The 24,826-nt window shown below is 42.6% G+C and overlaps 4 protein-coding genes across 8 annotated transcripts in view; 3 read left to right on the top strand and 1 right to left on the bottom strand.

The window, feature by feature from the left end:
* The first annotated feature begins 10,246 nt into the window (after window positions 1-10,246).
* LOC108069797 (tabinhibitin 7-like) lies at window positions 10,247-11,334 on the top strand. 2 transcript variants are annotated; one of them, XM_044395652.2, is made up of 3 exons: window positions 10,247-10,428; window positions 10,500-10,871; window positions 10,928-11,334. In XM_044395652.2, the coding sequence occupies exons 1-3, from the start codon at window positions 10,286-10,288 to the stop codon at window positions 11,196-11,198; spliced, it is 786 nt and encodes a 261-aa protein (XP_044251587.1). In that variant the 5' UTR covers window positions 10,247-10,285; the 3' UTR covers window positions 11,199-11,334. The 2 variants fall into 2 exon arrangements, with proteins under 2 accessions (XP_044251587.1, XP_070073563.1); XM_070217462.1 differs by having other exon boundaries at window positions 10,247-10,417; window positions 10,474-10,871.
* A 73-nt stretch (window positions 11,335-11,407) lies between these two features.
* On the top strand, window positions 11,408-13,786 carry Ir94d (Ionotropic receptor 94d). Its single transcript, XM_044395651.2, has 2 exons — window positions 11,408-11,846; window positions 12,432-13,786. The coding sequence occupies exons 1-2, from the start codon at window positions 11,418-11,420 to the stop codon at window positions 13,770-13,772; spliced, it is 1,770 nt and encodes a 589-aa protein (XP_044251586.2). The 5' UTR covers window positions 11,408-11,417; the 3' UTR covers window positions 13,773-13,786.
* A 249-nt stretch (window positions 13,787-14,035) lies between these two features.
* On the top strand, window positions 14,036-16,125 carry Ir94e (Ionotropic receptor 94e). The gene is made up of 2 exons (XM_017160028.3): window positions 14,036-14,673; window positions 14,752-16,125. The coding sequence occupies exons 1-2, from the start codon at window positions 14,191-14,193 to the stop codon at window positions 16,105-16,107; spliced, it is 1,839 nt and encodes a 612-aa protein (XP_017015517.2). The 5' UTR covers window positions 14,036-14,190; the 3' UTR covers window positions 16,108-16,125.
* Window positions 16,126-17,323: 1,198 nt separating this feature from the next.
* The window catches only part of LOC108069847 (zinc finger protein 853), a 68,342-nt gene continuing 60,839 nt past the window's right edge, over window positions 17,324-24,826 (bottom strand). For all 4 annotated transcript variants that reach the window (XM_017160105.3, XM_070217515.1, XM_070217514.1 and 1 more), the window contains 2 exons: window positions 21,056-21,555; window positions 17,324-20,652 (listed from right to left, as the gene is read on the bottom strand). In XM_017160105.3, coding sequence (XP_017015594.2) covers window positions 18,772-20,652; window positions 21,056-21,484 — 2,310 coding nt within the window. In that variant the 5' untranslated portion in view covers window positions 21,485-21,555 and the 3' untranslated portion in view covers window positions 17,324-18,771. The remainder of the gene's footprint in view (window positions 20,653-21,055; window positions 21,556-24,826) is intronic.

The following is a 24,826-nucleotide window of genomic DNA, read 5'->3' on the forward strand; positions in this document are numbered from 1 at the left end:
ATTGCTGCTGCACTTGAAATTGAATCTGAAGGAAAATCGTGCACATTCTGAGGCGACACCGAGATGCGGAAACGGCAGCACAACAAGCACAGAAGCCGTTAGTTAAACTGCTGCTGCTGCCGGCGGAAAAGCGGCCAGCGTCCAAGTGCAGCTGCAATCCCGATTCAGTTGCAGTTGCAGTTGCAATACTCCCTTCGACCGACTGGCTGTCATAAAAGCTGGCCGGGATATTTTTGAGGCATATTAATTATTTCTTTTTTTTTCTCTCTCTTCTTGTTTTTGGTCTTTTGTTGTCGCTGTTGTCGATGTTGTTGCCGCCGTGTTGCTGGTGTTGTTGCTCGTGAGGATGTGCTTGGGCTGGGCCCGCAGCTGCCCGCCAGCGATTTTGAACAGAGATTTTTGTTGTTATTTTTGTTTTTGGGTTTTTACTGGCCCGAATCGTGGTTTCGGCCATAGAGCAAAAAGCCCAGCCAGCACACCAGCAATGAAATTTTTTCGTACATGTTATTGTCCATGTCCCAGGTTCAGGTCCGCCGTTGTTGCTAAAGCAAAAGCTAAAGCCAAAGCCAAAACCACCGCCACCCATGGCGGGTTCAATCGGGTTTCGTTACAGTTTTACTATAAACTCCACATTGTTGATCCGGTGCACAGAAAGAAAATGTGGGAAATATGGTGATTATTTAGATATTTCCTGTAAGTGTTATGATGGCACAAAAATATTTGTAAATATTTCTATTTATTTTTAACATATTCAAAAAATATACACTTAGCTGACAAAATAAAAAAATGTTTATCTTTAACGGTTGAATTTGAACCCAAGTCTTTTCTACCAAAGGCAAAAAAATCTGTTCTTTATATGAAACGTTATCTTATTTCTATTTCGTAATCCTCATCTGAGGGTTCACAATTCTAAATGCTAATCTACATACTTACAATCTGGAAAACAATTTAAATAATTTAAATATCTTAATGAATATTTTGATTATTTTATTAAATTAATAATATTTTCTTAGAGTGTAGAGGAGGAGAAGGGTTGGGTACGGTCTGTCTAGTTGTCTTTTAGCGTTTGGCATTTTCAATTTCATGTTTTGTTGCCGCTGCTGTTGCCGTTGCCGTTCGTATTGCTGGATTTCTTTGAAGCACGATAAGCATTTCTCTTGAATTCGCTTCGTTGAGGGCGTGTGCGACCAACAAAAATAAAAAACAAAAACAAAATGGACAAACGAAAAAATCACAGTTACATCAAATTGTTAATTCGTTTCATTTTGCACTGCCTACGAATCTAAGGCGACTCCATCCAGCATCTGAGCCACTCTTATGGCTGCTTTTGCTACCGTTGCTCCGAGCAACCAAACAGCAACATCAACTGGCGGTGAGGTCAATTGAAATAGTGCAGAAAATCAATTGACAACGTTTTCTGTCGCCGTTGTTGCTGGTGCCCCTTGTTGTTTGGACTATTTCCCCAACTTGTTGCCACCGAATTCGTTCTGGCCTGGATTAAAAAAACCGAAAGCATTTCAATTGTCGCATTAACGATGGTCGATCTATTAGCCAGCATCTGACAAGATGATTGGAAGGGAAAAGTACGCGAATCACGCCCTCATCTTGCTCCATTTATATAAAGTGGAGTAAATGCACTTGACATTATTGCATGTCATTTATGTGACTTCCTGCAAGATAATTTAATGTGATCCATGGCTAATTTAAAGATAATGTAAGATATTTTTAAGGTGGCCACTGTTGTTCTTAAGGGGGGTTGGGGTTTTCCGTGAACTGATAATGATCGATTGGGCCAATGTTAAGGAAAGCGGATGATGAAATGTATTTTTCCAGCTTCACTACTTTTGAAATAAATATTTATGATCATAAAAGTATTTTAATAAAAAAAAGAAGTAATTCTTAAGGATATTTTGATTTATTATGCATTTTAGGATTCCCTTTAACCTTTAGTAAAATTAATTTATGGCTAGATCAGACCTTGCATCCCACAAAACAACCGACAAAGAAATCTAATCCTCGAATCTCCCCTTCGTTTCGTGTCACCACATCCATCGGAGCTCTAAGAGATCCGATAGCATAGTCAAATTAAATGCAGAAGATACACACATGCGAATTCAATTAATTTCCTCGAAGCCATTAACATTCTGATCGGTTGCAGCTGATAAAAAAGACTTTCAGCATCGTCTGGATATTGGTGTGCTCAATCAGTCAGGTTGGGTCTGCGATTTGGCTGAAGATTCCGCTTTTCCCATGGCTGCAAAAAAAAAAAAAAACAAACCCAGTCTGCCTAGCCCGCCCACTGTTGCCACCGTTTTGGCCACGAAAGCTGGCCGTGGAGGTTATTGTTTTTGCTGTTTTCCTCCTGCCATTGACTAAATTATGAGCGAGTAAATTTTGCCGCTGACTAAATGGGAGCCGGCAGATGTGCCACGAATTTTTCTCATAAATAAGGCAACCGAGTGTGTGTATGGGACTGAAAGAGAGAAATTTGCTGAAGAAAGCGAGGCAATAGCTGATGGCCAAAACCACCAACGAGCCCGCCGAGCCAACCCATCACCCACCCACAGACCGTTTTAATTAAGCCGCCATGCAAATGAGCTGCAACTGGTTTTGTGGCCAGGATGGTAGATGCCACAAGATAGGTGGGAAGTGGGAGGTGGGAGGTGGGAGGCAGGTGGCAGCTGGCAGTTTGCACTGGCTAGGATGCAGTTTGTTGGGGGCGTCTCTAGATCAGACTCGGCTGTGCGATTAATTGCGCTGAAATTGGCGCGGAATTTCCATGCAAATGCGGGACAAGTGAAAGCCGCATCCACAGCCGGTGGCTTCTTTATTTCCACCTCCTCACCCCTTTTCAGATGATAACGATCGGCTGTGATGGCCTCTTCGTCCTCATCCCCATCACCATATCCATACCCATATCCATCTGCGTTGGCAGGGCCCCATTTGAGACCCAGCAGTTCGGTAAACAATCAATAGCACAACGGGAACAACAACCACAATCTGCGACACTTTGCCAAACAAGTTCCACAACAAGATGTGGGGAGTGCACTGAAAATAAAACTAATTTAAGGCAGAAAAGATTAATAAATCATTTTCCTTTACATCCAAAAAAATTGATATGATTTGAAGTTATTTGGTATCAATTTTGACTATGATTTAAGCGCTATCTTAAATTTTGTTTCTGTGTTCTTATAAGAAATCTGTATCTACTTCAATAAAATAATATTTTAAATTTATTCATAATAATTATTTACTTGAATTGTTGAATAAGTAACTCACAAAATTAAGAAAATTATTCATAGATTAAAAGAAAATTAACCACAAAGGTATATATATTAAAGTTAGAGATCTCATAGGCTATTTACCTGAGTTATTACCTAATTTATTCAGCGAGTATTTTTTATCCTCAGTGTCTCATATGTGACTGGGCTAGTCAGCGCTCTTCTGTTGGCTGGCGAACGCGTTAGATTAATTTCCAAAGGCTGTCATTAAAATTCCAGCGCAATGCAATTTATATGCCACACACATGCCAATGCGGCTTAGGCCAGGTCTCGGGCATCAGGCAATTTTTAATAAAAACAGCTTCATATTTATGATATCAGAATATGGCCGAGAAAACGGGGCTCGGAGACAGAGTCTCTGGGCCAGACCACGCGCCGCTCGTTAGCGGTATGTAATGGGGATGGGGATCTGGGTATCCGAGTATCTGAGGAACTGAACAAAAAGCATAGAGATCGGCGGGGAGATGGCGACTCCAGGAGACAACATCATCATCAGCGGACCGCCACTCGTGGGCTGTTGAAATTTGCATGACAAACTCAAACTCATCCATCAATCATGCAGCCAAACTCCAGTTCGAGTGCGGCTTACATTTTTGTTTATCCGTGTGGCATGTGTGGCCGGCCAACTTGCAGTTGCATTTAGCAGCTGCCGCAAACTCGTTAGGACCCCACAATTTCACTTTTAATTACACATACTGCGGCCCGGCTAATCCCTCAAGCCGATTTTATATAACGCATATATCCCATTGACAGCGGGAGATACTTGAGGTTGCAGAGAGAAAAACTAGTTAAAGGAATCCAAAACTATTAATTTAAGTTTGGAATTTTTAAAAACTTTTGTGTAATAAAATGATAAATAATATAAATATAACACAAATAAATCTGAAACAGGATGGTCACCAAATTGGTAAGTATTAAATTTCGAATAAATAATCTCCGGAGTTCTGACTCTATAAAAATATAATACAAAATTAAGTTAAAAGCTTTTCTTAATGATTTTTGTGTTTATAAATATTTTATATGCCCGTTTTTTCTGTGTGAAGGCGATAGCTCCGCTTAGCGCAAATTTTCACTTGTCTTTTGCATAATTTAGACAAGCTGAATGGGCGATGGAGAGCTGGGGCTACGGATCGTTGGATTGGTAGATCGGTGGATCGGTGGAGAGATGGGGCTATGGAGTGACTGCCTGGGGCTTCAACACGGGCGGCGCCGTAAAATCAATTTGCAGCCACGCACTGCGTTATCACAAAGTGCGAGCGGGATGGAATGGAATGGGATGGGATGATGGCACCGGAGTGCGTAGCTAGCGCCACCTGTCGTCGCTCGTTAGCGTCATCGTAAATAATTTGAATCCTCCATTTTTTCGCTTCTCAAGTATGTGTTTTTATTTATTTTTTTTTTTGTTTTTTGTTCAGTGAGTTTACAACATGGTCTGCAGTTTCTTGAGGCCGTTGCAAAACCTATGCAAATTTATGACTGTCAGCGGATCACGGACGGCGGCGGCGTCTACGTTTCCTCGTTGGTCTGGGGAAGTGATAACGAAATGACCATAATGGCCATTAGGGGCAGTTGCAGTTGCCTTTTGTTGGCGGGCACGGGCACAGGCACAAGCTCACGATGTACATATATCCCCATATCCATATCCCACTGTGCCACGAAATGCATTTTCTGCTTTTCTATTTTCCACCGAGGCCGAAACAAAACAAGGCAGAAAATAATTGTAAATCGCTAGATTTATGACCAAAAACATAGCCACGAATTATGACGCCGGCCACAGGTGGAAATCGCATGCTGATTTCAACTTGATTTGCTTGCCATATAATTGCAAATTGTATTTGTTTAAACACGTACACACATGTTGGCCGTTGGCTGAGTTTTCTTTGGGTTTTTTTTATCCATGAGCCCCAAGAAATCGGCGTCCAGCCAGCGAGTGTTGCATGCTGCAAGTTGTCCGCTGGTGTGTCCGCAAATCTTTTGTTGCCCCACGCCCACACAGCCACCACAATCCAAAAGGCTCCGAGACAACTTTGAACGATTGCTTGACGTGTTTTCATTTGGCCAAGAGCATTCGAGGCACATCTCCAAGTGCCTGTTGTTAACAAATTATTTTTTATTAATTTCGGCTCTGCTGTGTAATGAAATAATCAACTCTTAGGATAAAGCATGTAATTTTAGATATTGCTGAAAAGGTGGTTAGCTTTGTCTATATAAAGTGATTAAGGGAACTTGAGAAAGGGGATTTTTTCCTGACTTTAAAAATTACATAAAAATATATTTAAATAAATTAACTAAATGTTAGCCAATTAATATAAGTAATGTACATTAGTTCTTTTGGTGCACATTAAACCTTAACCCCGGTGGCTTTTATTAAGACTGAAAACAATATTGCACTTTCTACCAATCCCAGGGGAATCTAAATCACCTAAAGTATCCCATTTCACATTATTCGCTCAACTTAACCGCCACTTGGGATTGCTCTCGAAAGTAATCATAACTCGAGGTGGGCCAAAAAGAGTCTTCAAATTATGATTGGATTCAGCTTCCGCATAGCCAAACTGCAGCTGCGACCCCAAATGGAGGAGTCCCAGGATCGCCGCGAATCGAGAATTGCATCCAATTTCGCCCCGGGGCATTTGCCACGTGCGTGCTCCATTTCTTCTGCTTTCGGCCAAAAGGTGCCAATGTGGCAAATGTTTTGTGCTTAACATTTTTATGGCTGCCATAAGTTGGCCGGAGTGTGGTAAACGCTGCTGCCACTGCCACTGGCCAGAAGCCACTGACCGCAGGCCAAACCTATGGCAACTCGAACCGGATCGTGTCTTGACACTTGAGGTATCGGTTTCATTAGCGAAATGTTTCCGTAAGAATGCCAAAAGGTCGCAATTGATGCCATTTACAAGGCGATTGCCATGGCCATGCCACCACACCATATATGTGGTGCCATCTCGAAGGAGTAGCGGATCGGATCGGTTCGGTTATTACTCGTGTATTAGGTTTCCCCCAAGCTCTCAAGCTGCTGGCTGCTGCATCCTTATCCTCGCCAGGCATCGGCGTGCGATTTGTTAACCCGCCGCGACTCAATAAATTTATCAAATTGAAAAATGCGCAATCGAAATCAAATCAAAGTGAACAGCGAACGGTCTCCAAAGGAGTGTGTTGATTTTTATGGAATTGTGGGGGAAACAATTCGGTAAATCGCTTTGCAATCAGCAGCCCCGGATTTAGCCCAGCCCAGTACTAGACCGCTAACCCTGGTGCTTAGTGCTACACTCAAAGAAAATAAATTAATTAATTAATAGGGGAAATTAATAAATGTAAATAAAATAAATAAATAAATAAAGAAATTTAATTATTCTTTCTGATGAATTTCTTGACTGTTTTTAATGCCTTGTTTAAAAATGAAAGATTAATGTCTTTAATCGGACTTCCATCGCTTGAAAACATATTGTTTTAAATTACTTATGTTTCTAATTGATTTTTATAGAACATATAATTTTAGAAATTCTAGAAATATTTCTTATGGTGCAGCGGTATCGTATACAAACAACTTGTGACAAAATGACGAAATTTATGTTACTTTTTTGCATCGGCAAAGTGCAAACCGTTGCCGCTTTTTCTGCGGGGCGGGCAGGTGGGCAGTCTGTCAGCAACAAATGCAAAGCGCCAAAAAGTGCGACACTTTGTATAAATTGTGTTGAAAACAGCAGCAGCAGCGGGAGCAGCTCAGCTTAGAGCCAACTTGGTCGTCTGTCCAAGGCAATTGCCAACTGGGACTGAACTCAACTGAGCTGCAACTGGCGATCGGAGCTGGCCAGAGCCACACCCCCTCGGGCAAATGCAACAAATTATTGTCATCAATTTTTAGATGCAAAGCTTGAGGAGTGACATTTATTGAAGTTTGGAGTCGAGAGCAGGGGCCGCTGGCCAGGCTCAGTTCGGCTTTGGTCCAGGACGTGATTGCTCCACATTGCAGGCGGCTGGTAATGTTGATGATGATTATAGGCACGGTCCGGCATGGTTTTTCTGCGGTCTACACTGCGGAATATTTTATTATTTAAATTTAACGATCGAGATAGAAAACAGAACCTTTTAATGTTAAGTTTATCTAGAGTTTTGGAAAATAATATGAATTTTCTAGGAATAGAGGATACCTAATGAAGTGAAGCACAAAATAAATTATGGTATCTACTGAAAAATATAATAACTAAGAAGATATCGTAGTCATAGACTTTCTAGAAGTTTTTGCAATAAATTTTTATTATTTTAAATCTGAATTTGTAATTTTGCCCACCTAAATATTTTATAAAAATATTTTGTTGGGTTTCCGATTCTTCTCTAATTAATTTCCCTATTTTTTTTCCTGTGTATCCCAACTTGGTCTGTTCCTGGCCAGTTAGGAGTGACACGTTCGCCGCTGATTGCTAGGAAACGATGGCAACAAGTGGCCATCGGCTGGCCATCCACTTAAATGAGTTTCTGGCTGGAAGTTTTCTGGCTGCTTTAGTTTTTTTTCCCGGATTTTGGATTTCGGACATTGGTTTTCAGTTTTTGGTGGCCGCTTCATTAGCAGCTCCCCGGCCTGAACCCGAAAAAGTAAAAGCCAAAAAGTTATGACCATATTTGTGCTAAATTATGAGGCCCTTTCATAAATCAGGCACTCGGGCAGCGGCGACCTAGCGAAAAATGCCAAGATTATGGCTGTGGCAATGTTTAGTGTGGCACCATTAGCTGCAACTTTGGGGAAAACTGGCGCAAATGGTCAACGCGGTGGAAATTTACATTGTGTGCCTGTGCCCGGCAGTGGACAATTGCAAGTGCTCGACTTACTTTAAACTGTGCCATTTATCATATGCGAAAATATTTTGTCAGTCCGCTTTTGGCCTATTGCCATTTTCACCATTTCCATTTGGCCATCTTTCGCTTTTCAATGAGACCAGAGAGACGGGCACTGAATCTCTGTACTCTGTACTGTACTCCACTGGTGGTTATGTCGGGACCCGTCCCCCAAAAAGGCTACCGTTTTGGTTTTCGTTTGGCATATGAGTTGGGGGACTTGGAGATTTCGGGGGATCTGGGTGACTTCGGGGGCGCAGTTACAGTTGGCTCGTGCATGTCTCGTGGCCAGCACAACAATAACTGAACAACTGGACAACAAAAGGCCCCAAAGAGTCGGATGTACGATCACTTGCATTACGGTTACGAATGGTTCCAGTTTCAGTTGTGCATTTCTCTGCCACATACCCGAATATGAGTTACTTTCCTGGGGAAGTGTAGCTGCCTCTATCCGCATGGAACGGGGCCATGATCTCTGGCTGAGCCAGGAACTTTCGGGGTTTCGAACTGAGAAACAATTACCAGGGTGCCGGTGTCGGGAGTAAGGACACTCCAGTCGATCTGCGACCGAAAGTGGGTCGACTGACTATGCAAATGAGTTATCGCTTTTACGATAGCCACTAATCATAAAAAGTTTTTCACTGGCTTTATGGTATTTTCAAAGGGTGTAATTAAAATGTGTTGGAAAAATCATATTTTTTATTTATTTATTTATTATAGCCTCTGGATTTATTAGCAGATATTTTCTACAAGAGAATCATTTAACCATTAAATTTTAACATGGACCTTATATATCTATTCTTTTTGTGAATTTGGATGTTCCGAAAATCCCCATCATTCTTACATATAACCTCCAGTTGTCGCCATGTTCTGCAAGTGGGTTAAGTGAAGTTTCTGCATTGCAAAAGATTACTGTACAAGAATGCGCCTGGGCACTTATGAACTTTGGGGCTCTTCTCGCTAAATTGACATCGCATACGCAACCCGGGCCAGCCAATTAAAGACTCTACGTGACCTCCAGTTGAGAAAACAGAGAAGATAAACCCCGATGACAAAAAAAAATAAGAAACCAGCCCTGCCATGTTGAGCTTTCCACGCTGCCACTCTTTTTGTGCGAGATACGTATGCGGTATGTGCAGCTAATTGACCAGCCCCAGACGATGATGCACTTCATCAAAAAAATGCCAAAAAAGCTGAAGCAGAAGCAGCAGCAGCAGCCACAAATGACAAAAAATCCCAAAAAAAGAGCGAGTGAGTGAGACTTACTCAAGTGGCGGGGCATTACGTCAACGTCAACTCAATTTGGCGGACAACAGCAGGGGACAGAGTCAACTGCTCTGGGAATCGGAGGATGGGGATGGGGATGGTGATCCGATGGGGCTGAGTGCGGGTCAAGTGCTGACGCATCGGCCAAATCCAGTAAAGTGCACCAAAACATACATAAATGCTTGAAAAATATAATGAGCGGAGTGGTTGCCGTCGATGGCAGCATCATTAAAAGCGATCATCTGTCAGGCGGATCGCATATGAATGAGATTTGTGCCTCGTTTCAGCCTCGCCATTGTTTCGCATTCATTGAAATTGTAACTTTATGGACTTGTAATAGGTTAAATGTAGAAGTTTGTCTTGCAATTAAATTTTATTTAATTAAATTAATGGATTTATATGGGATGTTTTAAAGGAAATGCACACACAAAGTCTTAGGAAATATTTTTAAAATAATTATTTTGAAATAATTAATTAATTAATTGTAGCTAGAAAAAAATTTAACCTTTAACGATTAATAAATAAAAAAATAAATAAATCTAGTGGAAAATAGGTTTACCTGCACTGTTCATTTTATTATTCTCTTTATAGAAATTATATTTCAAAATATCATATCCACATAAATTTGCAGTTTGCAAGACATTTATGCTAGCGTTTAATTCAGCTGAATTTACTACCCGCATTGCATTCAACGAAAAGTTTCGAGTCATTTGACTACCAGATTATTTCCACGTACTCATTATTCGCCACTGAAATAACTATAGTTTATGGCCGATATCAAATAACCAATAGCCAAACGTTTTTATGCCGATATCGGCAGCGAACTTAATACCCACTTAGGCCGTCTTTAAAAAGCCAAACGAGTGTGTGGGCGGCCTTAGTTGCTTACAGAAGCCCAATCAAAGATGTCTTCATCGGTGTTGTTAATATCACTGCTAATGGGATGTATAGTTGGTTTTGTGGCCTTTCAAATTGACCACAAGGTCTATTGTAGTCTGCCCTATTGCGGAAATAACAATATAGTGTGCCAAAAAGCTGTGAGAATAGGGTAATTTATAGCCAGGATATTAGCACTATAATCTTTATTTCTCAGAACTATAGTTTCCTTTGTCGGCGCAGTACTAGACTGGTAGACTTGGACAGTAAGCAAAAGGATACACTGCTTCATACCGTGAATGAATTTCGGAATAGGGCGGCCCAGGGACTGACCCGAACTCTTCATGCCGCTGGGAAAATGGCGAGGATTTTATGGTCCTCTGAGCTGGAATACTTTGCCAGAATGGACGTGATGAGCTGCATGCCCACGCCGCGTCCCTGTATGACTTCCCCGAATTTTCCCAACATGGGCAGCATCTTCGATACTGATGGTTATATGGGACCCAAGCTGCAGAGCTTCGGTCGTATGATGAATATGATCACAAAGTGGACAAAGGAAGGTCGCTATGTGACCCGTCAGCAAACGGTATTCCTAACCGATCGCCGTGATCAAAGGTGGGTAGATTTGATGATGGCTAAGTAACATTTTTATCGTCAAATATCCCTCATAGATCCGTTTTTCGACCTGCTCTTCTGATGGCCGATCGCAACACTCATATGGGCTGTGCAGCAGTCAAGTTTTCCTACCAGCGTTTTAACTATTTGTACATGAGTTGCACCTTTGCCACCGTAAACATCCTGGAAGCCCCCATCTACAGGGTCGCTCAAAAACCCGGGATATTCTGCAAGGAACGCGATGAGTATTACAAAAATTTGTGTGCTACTACAGAAGAATATCCGGAGAACAAGAAATACGTTGAATTGACCAAATATATGACGTAATTGCCTAAGGAAATTAGCACAGTTTTGAATTATATAAATATGTTTTTGAATACACTTTTTATTTGGTTCTTATTAGCAAAGTGAAAGTGTAATTGCTATGTCGTGATAAATAAAATAAATCAAAAGTTTGACGCGACACCTCTTTCCCCCGGGAGCAGTTAATAGCCACTATGGAATCAGCATATAAGTTGGAACTGGAAAATCTTTACCACATTCAACATGGGTCCGTTGCACCTTCTGTTGGCCATCTTGGTTTTCTCAACTCCTGGCAGGGAAAGCTCCCTTCATAATCTTGTTCATCACCTGAGTAAAGAGCTTAAATTTGACCATGCTCTGGTTTTGGGAGACTCGGATCCCAATTGGCTGAAGGTCGTGTGGCAACTTCCTGTTCCCTTAATCCAAATAAAAGAAAAACATAGGATGGACTTTAATTTGGACAAATATCATTCCCACAACTTCCTTGCAATTGCTTTTGTGAGCGATTCTCCAGAGGAAATACTGGATAGTTTAGAATTTAATCTAAAAACATTGAACACACGGCCAGTGCTTTTGGTTCTTAAGAAAATTACAATACGAGTGCATCGAATGTTGGAATGGTGTTGGAACCATCAACTACTTAATGTCGTGGCCATTGGACCGGATTTTGAGGTGAGATTTTATTTATTTTTTCTAATTAAATAGCTCGAAATTGAAAAGAGTAAAAGCTTCTATTCCTTTTTCTTTCATTGTCGAAGTCTCTACATTTTTTTCGTTTTTTCCTAACGATGATGGAGTCACATTCGATTCAGTTACTTCTTCTTTTGTTTTTAGTTTCTCTGTCGTAGTTTGTAATTTTTCCGTCGACATTATATCATCATCTTCCTCATCTCTTAAAGCATCGCAAATAATTTGACACTCTTCTTTAGTTTGAAAACGATTTGGATTTCCACCGCAACCACCGTAGATAAATGTGTCGCAGCGGTTGTTTATAAAGTCATAGGCAAACATTTCGAAATTTCCATCGCAAGGACCGGGATTTGCGATAAACGAACACATTTCTAATATTGCAAAGGCTTTAGTTTGAGATTTGTTTAATACGAAATTAGCTTACCTTGTCGCCGTGCGTTAGAAATTCCAACACCTATCAATGAAATCAAGATTTGGAAAATATGCATGACTGTCAAATAATTTTGGATCAAATTAATTTCTGAAATATTAATCACACGCCATGTGGGATTGCCTTTATATTTTCAGGAGTCTTTAATTCTCTACAGCTATACACCGTTTCCCATCTTGCAGTTTATTGAGAGGCGATTGGATGCCAGTACCATAATATTCGAATCACGTTTGGGAAACCTTCATGGCTATCGATTGCCCATCGCTTTGGGTGGATCTTCGCCTCGTTTGATTGTCTATCGAGGCTTGGATGGGAAATTGATTTTCTCAGGACCTGTCGGTAATTTCATGTTGAGTTTTGAGCAGCGATTCAATTGCAAACTGACTCTGCCATATCCTTTTGATGAGTCGGTGACTACGCCATCTCGGGAACTCATTGGGGCCGTGCGAAATGGCAGTGCCGAAATTGCTCTGGCGGCTACTTATGCTTTAATACCGTTTACTGGATATTCGTACCCTTTCGAACTGATGAGCTGGTGCCTCATGATGCCTTTGCCAGCGGAGGTTCCTCACAGTCAGCTTTACAGTATGGTTTTTAGTCCTACGGCATTTTGGATGACATTCTTTGCCGTGGTGATGATTTCGCTGATCTTATCCATTGCTCTTCGCGTCCACGGATATCGAGTCAGCTTTAGTGAGTACTTCCTGCACGACAGCTGCTTGAGAGGAGTCGTGTCTCAAACGTTCTACGAGGTCCTTCGAGCTCCTCCCTTGGTGAGGGGTATTTACCTGGTGATTTGTTTGCTCGGACTGCTGATTACCTCCTGGTACAACTCGTACTACTCAACCTTTGTGACCAGTGCTCCAAGACTTCCAGCCTTCACCAGTTATGAGAGTATCAAACGATCAAACACAAAGGTCGTGGTCTGGAAACCGGAATTCGATATGCTACTCTTTTTGTCCGAAAACATGGAAAAGTACTCGTCCATATTTCAGTTGCACAAGGACTACCAGGAGTTTTTGCATTTGCGAGACTCCTTTGACACCAGATACGGCTACATGATGCCACTGGAGAAGTGGTCACTGATGAAAGAGCAACAAAAGGTATTCAGTTCACCGCTGTTCAGCTTGCAGGAGGATCTGTGCGTTTTTCACACGGTGCCCATAGTGTTTCCCATTGCGAATAACACGATATTCAGGGAACCTTTGGATCGTCTCATTTTGGAAGTGACCGCAACGGGTCTTCTTAGTCACTGGCGCGATATGGTCTTTACGGAAATGATCAAGGCTGGTCAATTGCAGCTAGCAGATCGAGGACATCCTAAGGAATTTCGGGCCATGAAAGTGGAGGACCTGGAACAGATTTGGCATTGTGCGGGTTATATGCTTGGCCTGGCGACATTCGTTTTTCTCCTCGAGTTGATTTGCTTCTGGCAGCCTAAAATTTGGTTAAAAATTAGAAAAAAAATTGTCGCTTAAAAATTAAGAACAATTAGGAAATATCAAAAATTTGTATGCTTATAATTTCCGTAAAAAATAAACAAGCTTTTAAAATAGTTTAATTTCTATAAATGATTTTCTTTCTTTTTTGTTAAATTAGCTTTTTATTTCAAGGACTGGCACAAACCCCTAGTATAATTATTATAATTACGAAAAAATAAAACCAAGCTTGGTGTTAATTTCCCAACCAAACTTGTCCGATTGAGGTGATTTCACTTGTTTTGGCTGTAATCCCAGGGGAAATGTTTTTTGGTTTTCTTTTTTCGCCCGTCGGCTTGCTAACGTGTGCTGCTAATTGGAATTAACCATTAGCCACGTCGTCGGCGGATTCATTAGCAACCCTTTAAATGTGCAGCGGCATCAATCAGTGTCATGCAGTTGTCCCTCGACCATCGTGATGAATTGCCATTGCCCAATGTGGATCCTCCTTGGTGGCCTCTGGCTGATTAGCCTGGTCAGTGGCGCAACGGTAATTGAATTGCTGGGTAGGATAAAGCTGGAGTCCGACTTTGAGTACGTGCTGCTCGCGAAGAACAGGAACTTTAGTCTGCCGGATGAAGTTTGGAATGGCAGTACGTTGGCCAGAAATATAATGGATAAAGTTCAGGTGCCTGTACTTCAATTCAACGAAAATGTGAGCTACTTTTTGCACAACAGCATCAGCAGACGTTTGGTGTCCTTGGTGTTTTTAAGTCATGGAAATCTGGAAGAGCACAGAGGTCTGCTAAAAGCTCTGGTTGGAAATCTCAGGCACATGACCACTTCTCGAGTGATTTTTCTAATACAATCGGAGGCATCCACTGAAGTGTTGTATGAACTGTTTAGGGATTGTTGGCGAAAGAAGTTATTGAATGTGATAGTTATTTTCGAGGACTATGAGGTATATTTAAAATAATTATTATTTATTATAATTATAATTAATCATGTATAAATAAATATATTATTTTTCCTATACCAGACAACCTCCACCTTTTACAGCTACTCACATTTTCCTATACTGCAAATAGAAGAGCGGGTCTACGAGTCCAGTCAGCAATCTTCATTAATTTTTCCCGATAGACTAAGAGATTTCCATGGCTACGAGATGCCCGTGATTTTGGGAGGCACTGCTCCGCGAATGATTGCCTATCGGAATAAAAAGGGAAACCTCGTATACGATGGAACTGTGGGTCACTTCATGATGGCCTTCCAGCAAAAGTACAACGTACGGTTTGTCCAACCTCTGGTGGCCAAAAATCCATTGGACTTTGCGCCCTCGATGCAGACAGTGGCTGCAGTGCGAAACGATACGGTGGAGATTTCTATTTCCCTGACTTTTCCGACAATTCCCCCCTTTGGTTTTAGTTACCCATACGAGCAGATGAACTGGTGCGTCATGCTGCCCGTGGAGGCTGATGTGCCGCCGTTTGAGTATTATACCAGGGTTTTTGAGCTGGCTGCCTTTCTGCTGACTCTGGGAACTCTTGTGATAATATCCTGTCTTCTCACCAGTACTTTGCGCCTCCATGGCTATCCTTCGAGGATCAGTGAGTTCCTGCTGCACGACAGCTGCCTGCGGGGAGTGCTGGGTCAATCATTCGTGGAGGTCTTTCGGGCTCCCACCCTTGTGCGGGGTATCTATCTGGAGATCTGCGTGCTGGGCATCCTGATCACCGCCTGGTACAACTCATATTTCTCAAGCTACGTGACCAGTGCCCCCAAACAGCCCGCCTTCAGAAGTTATGATGATATTTTGGCCTCCAAACTGAAAGTGGTAGCTTGGAAGCCGGAATATGCGGAGCTGTTTGGCCGACTCTTGGAGTTTCGGAAGTACGAACCCATGTTCCTGGTGGAACCGGACTTTAATCGCTACCTCGCTCGTCGTGACACGATGGACACACGATATGGCTACATGATCACCACTAACCGATGGGTTTTGATCAACGAGCAGCAAAAGGTCTTCTCGCGACCACTTTTCCAAAAGCGCGACGACTTTTGCTTCTTCAACAACATACCCTTTGGATTCCCGCTGCACGAGAACTCCGTTTTCATGGAGCCGGTGCTAAAACTGATCATGGAACTGGCCGAAACGGGACTGACTTTTCACTGGATGGCCACGGGCTTTTCGGAACTCATCGAGGCGGGTGAAATGCACTTTGTGGACCTGAGTCCTCATCGGGAATTTAGGGCCATGCAGATCCAGGATCTACAATACGTTTGGTATGGATATGCCTTCATGGTGGTATTTTCATCTCTGGTTTGGCTGCTGGAGATCCTGGGCCACAGACTCAAAACTAAACCCATTTTCCCACGACGATTAATATTTAATACTTAATGACCATAAAAATTATAGTTAAACACACAAAAAATAAATCGATTTTTAGTTAGTTGTAAAGGGCATTGCTTTTGCTCCCCTAAACAAAGGGAGCCTTTGCTATTTAATGACTACGGCTAGAGTAGTTTCACGGTGCCAGCTGCTTTATGGTTATTTGTGTAGCCATCAAATATGACTTTCCTTTCCTTTAGTTTCGCTTAGCCCACTCGGGGATCGGATGTTCCCGATTTCCATTGTGCAAATATTTGCACAGCAGCTCGCCGGCTCAAAGTTCAACATCAAAAGCAATTAAGACGCGTGCTTGCCGCAGTGGCAGCTGAACACTGAACACCGAATACCCAGTGCTTGAGCTCCCCCAAAGGTGCGCTGATGTTAGCCACCTGTGCGACGGCAACTGGCGCCTCTTGAAATTCCCTAATCGACATGTTTCGATCTCAAACGACGTGGCCGGCAGTGGAGGCATCACCATCAGCGGTGCACGGGAAGAAATATAGTCTTTTTTGCTTTGGTAGCTTAAGATTAAGATCTGGGTCAATCATAGATCTGTATTAAAAAAAAATCGTTTTTTCGGTTGGTTAATTTAAAGGTTCTTATTTTGGGCTATGATTTTTAAGTGTATTTAATTTTAAATATTTAAAAAATAATGAAAATATTTTAACCAAGAAAAAATAATCAAATCTGTACAACCAAAATATTTATTTTAAATAAAAATCTTTAACTGAAGAATTCGTGTTTCATAATTTTCTTACCATTTTCCAAAGACTTTAAAATGTTGAATTATGAAAAATGCCTTAATTTTTTAGCAGTGCATGAGTCGTGTTTCACCGATCGTGGAGTGAAAAATTTTCTCTAATCTGCGCTGATGGCACGCATTTGTAGCCCCCCGCCAAACGAAGCCGGCAGTCTGGGGCCGGGTACTTTGATTTTGACTGACAAGTGCCGCCTGCCTGCTGATGCTGCTGCTGCTGCAGCTAAAGTTGCTGCTGCAGTTGCAATACGTTGTTGACATGCGCAGCTGCATGCGCTTTCATGTGAGCTCAGCTCCTTTATTGGAGAAAATTATTTCAGACCTCGGCCAGACCCATCTGCCATCCCCATCTCCTTTGCCGTAACGAGCTAAAACTAATTAACCCACGACAGACCCAAACAGCGGACACGGGGTGCATCTTAATTGTCAATAAAACGTTTTAGATTTCTTTATTTTTAATGCTTGCAATACTAAAAAAATTAATGCAAAACTTAACTGCAGATGGATGTGTGTGTGTGGTTTTCGTGTGTGTGTGCATAAATAATAACTAACAAAGATTTAACTAAGATTTCAATGTGTGGCTTAGCCTAGGCTTGGATATAAACAAGGTTCGTTCTCTATGTACATAAACTATTAAGTTCAATAAATTAGCAGAAAAATACTCGTATTGCAAAGTGTACACAGTTTATAACAAATCGTTAAAAAACGTTACATAACCCAAACACCGTTGAAGATATTTTTTGCGTAATCTAAACTATTGTCCATTTAAAACTATCACAAAATAATTGGCAGTTTAATTAACCACTAACTACGGCTGATTTATCAGTTAGCTTAGCCTAAACAATACGGCTAGTTGGTTGGGAATGTGGTGTGTGGTGTTATCTTTAATTATAGGGAATTCGCCTTGTGTTTATCAAATACAAAAATAATGGCAAGTGCAAGTTGAGTTGCTGAACATATGGTGTGTCTAAACATAGTTGTAGATGGTAAATTAATGCTTGTGCCCCCTACTTTCTTTTGATTTCAAATGCCTTTGAAGTTGGCTAACACTCGGCCCAAGAGATCAAAGAGATCCTTGAAGGAGAAAGGAGCGGGAATTTGATGTAGGATAAGCTCCGGATTCGAATTTAGTGGCTCAGGTCAGCAGTGTTCCTCCCTCAAATATTTGGCATTCCCTCTGCTTTAGTTTATGTTTTAAAATTATAAAAAAACTATCTTTATTTAGGCGTACATTTATATATACACACTAACAATATACATTAACACTAGCAAACAAATTTATGCTAATTTGGGCAGAGCAACTAAGAAAACGAATACTTTCAATTTACAGGAAACACGAAGACTCTGAAGAACTGCGGGTGATTGGGAGATTCTAGTTTGGGTTGGGATTTTAAAACCGAATTCTCTTCGTCGTTTATCATTATTCCATTATCGTTTAGCAAGGAAGCGTTTGGCCTCTTTATTATATCACCACTCGTGGAATTGCTTCATTAGCATCGTTACACTTCTATTTCTACACGCCTAGCATATTTATATTTTAGTAGTAGGTATTTATTTAACTTTAGTAATTAAAATCTTCAAAATTTGGCACATTTAAATTTAATTTGTTTGTGTAAATGTACATAAGATTGAGTATTGTATTTGGAAGTGCTTCGAGTGTCTGTCTGTCAGTGTGTTTGTGTATTTGGGCATATAGGAATTGCACAGAAAGCTGAAATAGGAATTCATCAATGACGTAAATTCGAGTTGGGCATAGTACGAGTATTTAGGTATTTAGAGTAGTAATATAGTTTCTCTCTACATTTGTTCATTTTTTGTGTGTTTGTTGGTTTTTGTGTTGTCTTTTGTATTTTGTGAGTAAGGAACAAGAAATAGTTTAGCCGGGATGGGAACACCCCGCTTCCAAGTGGTGATCACTACCGATTGGCGAGGAGTCCATTGGCAGGTGGCAGTATACCGCTAGGTGGCGTGTTGGGATTGCTGATCATCACGGGCAGCGAAGGTGGCACCACTCCACCACCGCCGAGTTGCTGTTGCTGCTGCTGCTGCTGCTGTCGTTGGTTCAACGAGCCACCTGTTGATCCACTGGATCGTGGATGCTTCCCGGAGCCACCGCCCTTGATTAGGTTCCCGTTGTTCTTCTGGGTCATGTGCGTCTGATAGTGCTTGGCCAGATGGGCCTTCTGCCGGAAACTCTTGCCGCACAGCGAACAGGCGAATGGCTTCTCCCCCGTGTGCGTGCGTATGTGCACATTCACCGAGTACTTGTCCTTGAATCCCTTCGAGCAGATGGAGCAGTAGTGCAGCGATCGCTCCTTCCGCTGGGCACTTCCGCCCGACGAGGAGGACGAACTGCCGCCGGAATTGGCTGGCGGACTATTGCTGCTGCTGCTGGCACTGCCACTCGACGAGGAGCTGCCTCCACTTCCGCTGCCGCCGATGAGGGGATTGCTCCCGCTGCTTGGATTGTTGTTGGCCACATTGGGATTATTGTTATTGCTACTGCTGCGTTTGTAGGCCTTCTTGGGCTTGGTCACTCCACCGCCGCCACCTCCTGATCCTCCTCCTCCTCTGACGGCGGAAACAACCACCGTCGAGGCAGGCGAAGTGGAGGTACTCACTTCCGGTTTAAGTGGTTGCGGTGGCTGCAGCGGAACTGTCGCCGCACTGGGTGAGATTTGCATCAGCACATCGCCGGGTGGTCCATAATCCCCCGGCGTGGGTGTGCCCGCCGAGCCGGCAGAGCAAAACTGCTGCACTTCGTTGGCTATGCGCTTGATCTTCTCGAAATCATCGCTGAAGGCATTCTCCAGCGACAGGAACATGTCGTCCACCAGGATATTGCTGCCACCATTATGTTGCTGCTGCTGTTGCTGCTGCTGCTGCTGTTGGGCACTCAGGTGGATACCCTGGGCCTCGTCGAACATCTGGGCGGCACTTAAGGTGGAGTCGACAAAACCCAAGGCGGCTGCCTCATCGGCGAACAGCAGACGCCGCATATCCTCATCCTTGACCACCGGCATGCCGGTCAGTCCGTTCTGCATGTGCAGACCCTTGCTAACATAGCCCTTGCCCTGCAGCGCACTCCGCAGCAGCGATTCCGCCGTACTCTGCTCCGTTTCCGCATTATGATCGGCCATATGCCAGTCGTTGTTGTTGTTCTGGAATTGGGCCAACTGTTGGCCCAAATCATTGCCACCGGCCAGCGAAATGGCCGTGACCAGCGAGGGCAGCGTCTGTTGCGTCTGCTGCTGACCCTGATTTTGGGCCTGGGAAATACTGCTGAGACCATCCGTTCCATTGCCGATCACATCCTTGCCGTCCGTACTGAAGCCGCTGTCGTCGTAGGGATACTCCGACTTTATGTAGCCCGGAAAACTGCCCAGCAAACTGTCCAGATCCAGCGAGGTGGGCAGCTGCTCCGCCTCCGAGCGCTTCAGCCAGGGCTCGCCTCCGTTTAATACTGTCAGGGTGTAGATCTGGCCATCGGTGGTGTCCAAACTGCTGATCGTGTCGCTGCTGCTGCCCGCTCCACTCGAAGCAGCCGAGGAACTGCTCGCATTGGGCTGCTGTTGCTGCTGCAACTGCTGGTGTTGCTGCTGCTGATGTTGCTGCTGGTGCTGCTGTTGCTGTTGGAGGTGGCTCTGCGGCGACGTGGGACTGGGCTGGTTGGTGCTGGCGGATCCACCATTGCTGGCGCTGGCTGTGACCGGCTGCTGTTGCCAGCAGTAGCGGTCGAGGTCCTCGAAAATCGAGCTCGAGTCCAGGCGACTGTTGTCCTTGTCCTGGTGCCAAAACTGCAGAGTAAATTAAATAAAAGAGGATTTTTTAGAGAGGGTATAAATGTTGGATAGAAAGAAACCAGAGGGTTTTAAATTAAAAATGTTTAAGGATATTTTTTTGGGCAATATCTATATTTTAAATTCTTTACCTGTCGGTATTAAGGACTTAAAAAAATACCTTTGCCATAAGAATATGAATGTCAATACTAAAGTTTAAATGAAATCAGGGAGCTTAATTAAAATTATACTTTTTATTTAAAAAATAACTTAAATTTTTTTTTTTTTTATTCAATAGAAAAATTATAATTGATACTACATAGTATTTTTATATATTTTTTTTAATTTTTCAATCAGTATATCTTGGTGAAAATAATTTTAGGCAATGCCAAAACTATAAAATAATTGCTCAGTAGCTCACCTCGTAGCCCTGTAACGTGGGATCGCCGCCGTTGGTGGTTCCGTTACGATTGCCGACGGGCACCACGACCCCACCGCCGCCGCTGCCTGCACCACCGCCCCCGCCGTCGTGGATCATGCTGCTGTTGGTTCTCGCACCACCGCAGAGGCTCTGCTGCTGGGACTGCGACGTAATGGGCTGGTGAACCACCTGGACGTGGCTGTTATTATTATTGTGACTATGGGGCGGCTGTTGGTGGGTCTGGTGGTGCTGCTGTTGCTGATGCAGACTGACGCCCAGGGCCTCCACGCCCACACCCACGCCGATGCCGATTCCCATGTCGGGACCGGTTACAAAGTCGAAGAAGTCCGCCTTCGAGAGATCCTCGGCACGAAAGGACTCACTGATGTCCATGCCAGCCGCTGCGGACATATCCTCGGTGCCGATCATTTGCTGAGCCTGAAGCGCCAGAGTAGCGCCTTAAAGAACCAGGTACTGGTTAAGTTTTAGTTATGGAGAAGCTAAAAAAAAGAGAAAAATCATTATTTAATTAAATTATCACAATTATAGCATTATTTATAGAAATATTTTTTTAGTTATTGAGGTATACTGCTTAACTTAATGCTAATGCGAATTCTTCAGATAATTACTTAACTTCCTGTAATCAAAGTTTTCACTTGCGTTTAATATGTTGAAATGGATATATGTTTAAAATTAAAATAATGCCTAAAGACCCGTTGTAAGCTAAAAATTCTTAAAATACCCCTAGCCTGTTTTATGACAGTTTCGATTTCGCTTCGGGTTTCGCTTTCAGTTTCTCAATTTCTCCAGCTCAAACTCACACACACGTAGACGCCTGCATTAAAAGTCACACCAATTGATTAAAGCCACTTGTCAGTTGGCCACTTAAGTCAATCAGTCATTCGCATTCGCATTGGCTCATTCTAGCCACATGGCCCGGGCCTGCATTCCGGCCATACTTGCATTTTAATTTGAGGCAGTCTCGGCCGGCTCTCTGCCTTTACCACTGCCTCTGCCTCTTAGCCGGCTATCTGCAAATAAATAAATCAAACTGACAGAAGGGTGACAAAGTGTAAACACATTTGGCGTGCTCGACTCGTAAATCTCTTGGACTTTGGCTAATGCCAAATTCTGCCAACCTGTCGCTGCGACAGTTTTTTCTACTATTTGGATTTGGCCAGCAAAGCACTTTTTGTTTCAGTCCCGTACCACGCTTGTTTCATTTGCATAGATTCGGCAAGTGCCCGGCATTTAGAATAGTTGCAAAAAAATAAATGAAATGAAAACTGAAAAGAGCGTGGCTACCGTGTAGCCCATATCGCGCATACCCCTAAGGTGATCGAACTGACAGTCTGTGGCCATTTCAGTTAGCATATCGCAAACGTACCCCCGAGTCGTGTTCTGGCCAATGTGCCAAATGTTCAAATTGTCAAATTGATTCTACTCTTTTTTGTATTTTCTGTACATTTTGTTTCCCCCAAACACTGACACCGACATCGAAACCGACTCCAAGTCGCTTGGGTTTATGTGTGTATGAAAAATGGACCTTACGGCCTGGCAGCGTGAGAACCACAAACAGAAATGACTTAACAAATTTGCATGGCCCGCTCGTACGTAGAGCTGGGCTGGCTTGCATACTTTAGATAAGGGCAGAGCGTAGAGAAAATGCCGCTGCTGGAAAATATTTCAGATGCTGCTGCTGTAGAAACTTTTAAGTGCAATATCTGGGGGGAAATCAAGTTGGCAGGGGGATCGGGGAATAGCTAAGACAGCAGCAGGCACTCGGAAAAATTATTCCTAAATAAAGTATTCATAAAAAAATGTTTTATATTATTTATAGGATGATGAATTTTTGATAAGCTTTTAAAGTTAAAAAAAAGTTATTTAATTTCATTAAAATTGTTAAATTTAAATTACATTTACAAATAATAATAAGATGACTACACACAATAAAATGCACAAGATCAAATCGACAAATGCATGGTAGATTTATGGTATTTATCGTTTTTCTAGGCAATGCTTGTAGTATTGATATTAAATATTGTATTCTCTGACTTCAAATAAGAGAGAGTGGAAGCAAGAAGAAAAAATTTTTTCCATTCAAAATAGAGCGGTGGGAGGGTGAAAGATTCCATATATCAAGCTAAAATTGCTACCAGATAATATCAAATTGATCATCGTTTCATATCAAGATTTTTTTGGGTGCATAAAACAATTCCTTAGTTTGTCCTAGTCGTACTATTTTTTCTCAGTGCCAGTCAGCAGCATCAACACCTGATCGCCAAAGCCACTCAAAGGAGGCAGCGGCTGCCAACAAGTGCAGGCCATTTGGCAAGCGGTCAGTTAACATTTTTAAGGCTCTCGAAAGGTGAGCTCGTTTCCCGGCATTTCCCGCGCCTTTATCGCTGCTCCATCGGTCAAAAAACACAAGAAAAAGAGGAAATTTCTCCCAAACCGAAACGCTGCGTAATCATTTGTGGTCATTTGCCTGCCAACTGACAGCCGCACCGAGCTCTGCCTAGTAGTTTACTTAATAATCATGTTTAAAATGCAGAAATTACTTTATATATACTTTATGGCCAGCAGCGGGGAAAAGCGCCAACAGAACGGCCGAAAAAAAAGCAAAATATGAAATAAAATAATAAGCCTTTGTTTGAGCATTTTGGCGCTCAAATATTGACTAATTTGAGCACGATTATTGTGATTTGGATGCGGGACCGAGTCGGGAAAGAAAGTTGGCCATCCAGCCAGGCAGTCGGCCGAAGGAGACGTGCTCATATAACTGGCGGCCAGCCAATCATGGACGTGGTCGCCATGGATATATCTTTGTATCTGCTGGATGTGGATGTGGATGTGCATGTGGCGGGCACATGCATCTTCCCAGCGGTGCCGTGATGAAGATGCATGCGAATGCGAATTCGAATACGAATAGTGAAGACCAAAGGGGGAGGGGTTATGCTATGGAGATGCTGATGCTGCATGGTAATCGCAATCGTAATCGTAGAAATTGTTAGCGCATTTTGGCCAATGCAAACAGCCTTAGGCGGCATCATTTAAAAAACATGATAGCATGATGGGTTTTATGTTTCGGGGTGACTTTGCCAGAGGGGGGTATTCGATTATGGGCCATAAATAAAAACGATTCAATAATTTAAATGTTTTTAATTAAGCTCGCTCTCTGACATATGTATTTATTTACACATTTTGGTAGCGAGGCAGCCGACATGATTTATTCGAGTATGCAAATTGCGGCAGACAAAGGAAAACGGTTAGGAAATATGTGCAAAAATGTGGCAATTTTCGGCACAATTTCTTTGGTCTAAGCATCGTCTTTGTTGCGGGCGTCAAGAGAAAAAATCCTCAGCATCTCGGTAGTCAAAAGGCAGCCATCGTCTGAGATTAGTTTATGTGCAGGAATTTTTATATTGCGGTTACACAATTTTCTCCAACTTTGTTGGCTAAAACCCCTCACCCCTTTCCTCGCACAATCAATGAAAATCACACGCTTTAGCTGCTTCTGCTTTGGCCGCTTTTTCTTCGGCGAGTTTGTCGCTTTGACTGCACGATTTTCCACGCATTTTTAACCCAAATACCGTGCTAAACGATTTTTTAATGTCTTTACTAACAAGTTTCAATTACCAATCGTCAAATGCGTGAGCATAAAAACTAAAACCAGTTGTACTTAAACCGCACAGCACCCCCTCTATCGTTGGCTCAATCAATTAAAATAATTCGCCTGATTTCATAAAAAGAAGACCAAAGCGCAGGAAA

Source organism: Drosophila takahashii, chromosome 3R, assembly GCF_030179915.1.
Source record: "Drosophila takahashii strain IR98-3 E-12201 chromosome 3R, DtakHiC1v2, whole genome shotgun sequence".
Lineage (NCBI taxonomy): Eukaryota > Metazoa > Arthropoda > Insecta > Diptera > Drosophilidae > Drosophila > Drosophila takahashii.

Bases quoted from the DNA above. Each gene is read 5' to 3' on its own strand.
- LOC108069797 (XM_070217462.1), top strand. From the start codon at position 10,286: ATGTCTTCATCGGTGTTGTTAATATCACTGCTAATGGGATGTATAGTT. The intron at 10,418-10,473 runs GTGAGAATAGGG...TTTATTTCTCAG, and splicing joins ATATAGTGTGCCAAAAAGCT to AACTATAGTTTCCTTTGTCG. The intron at 10,872-10,927 runs GTGGGTAGATTT...TATCCCTCATAG, and splicing joins ACCGATCGCCGTGATCAAAG to ATCCGTTTTTCGACCTGCTC.
- Ir94d (XM_044395651.2), top strand. From the start codon at position 11,418: ATGGGTCCGTTGCACCTTCTGTTGGCCATCTTGGTTTTCTCAACTCCT. The intron at 11,847-12,431 runs GTGAGATTTTAT...TTATATTTTCAG, and splicing joins CCATTGGACCGGATTTTGAG to GAGTCTTTAATTCTCTACAG.
- Ir94e (XM_017160028.3), top strand. From the start codon at position 14,191: ATGAATTGCCATTGCCCAATGTGGATCCTCCTTGGTGGCCTCTGGCTG. The intron at 14,674-14,751 runs GTATATTTAAAA...TTCCTATACCAG, and splicing joins TTATTTTCGAGGACTATGAG to ACAACCTCCACCTTTTACAG.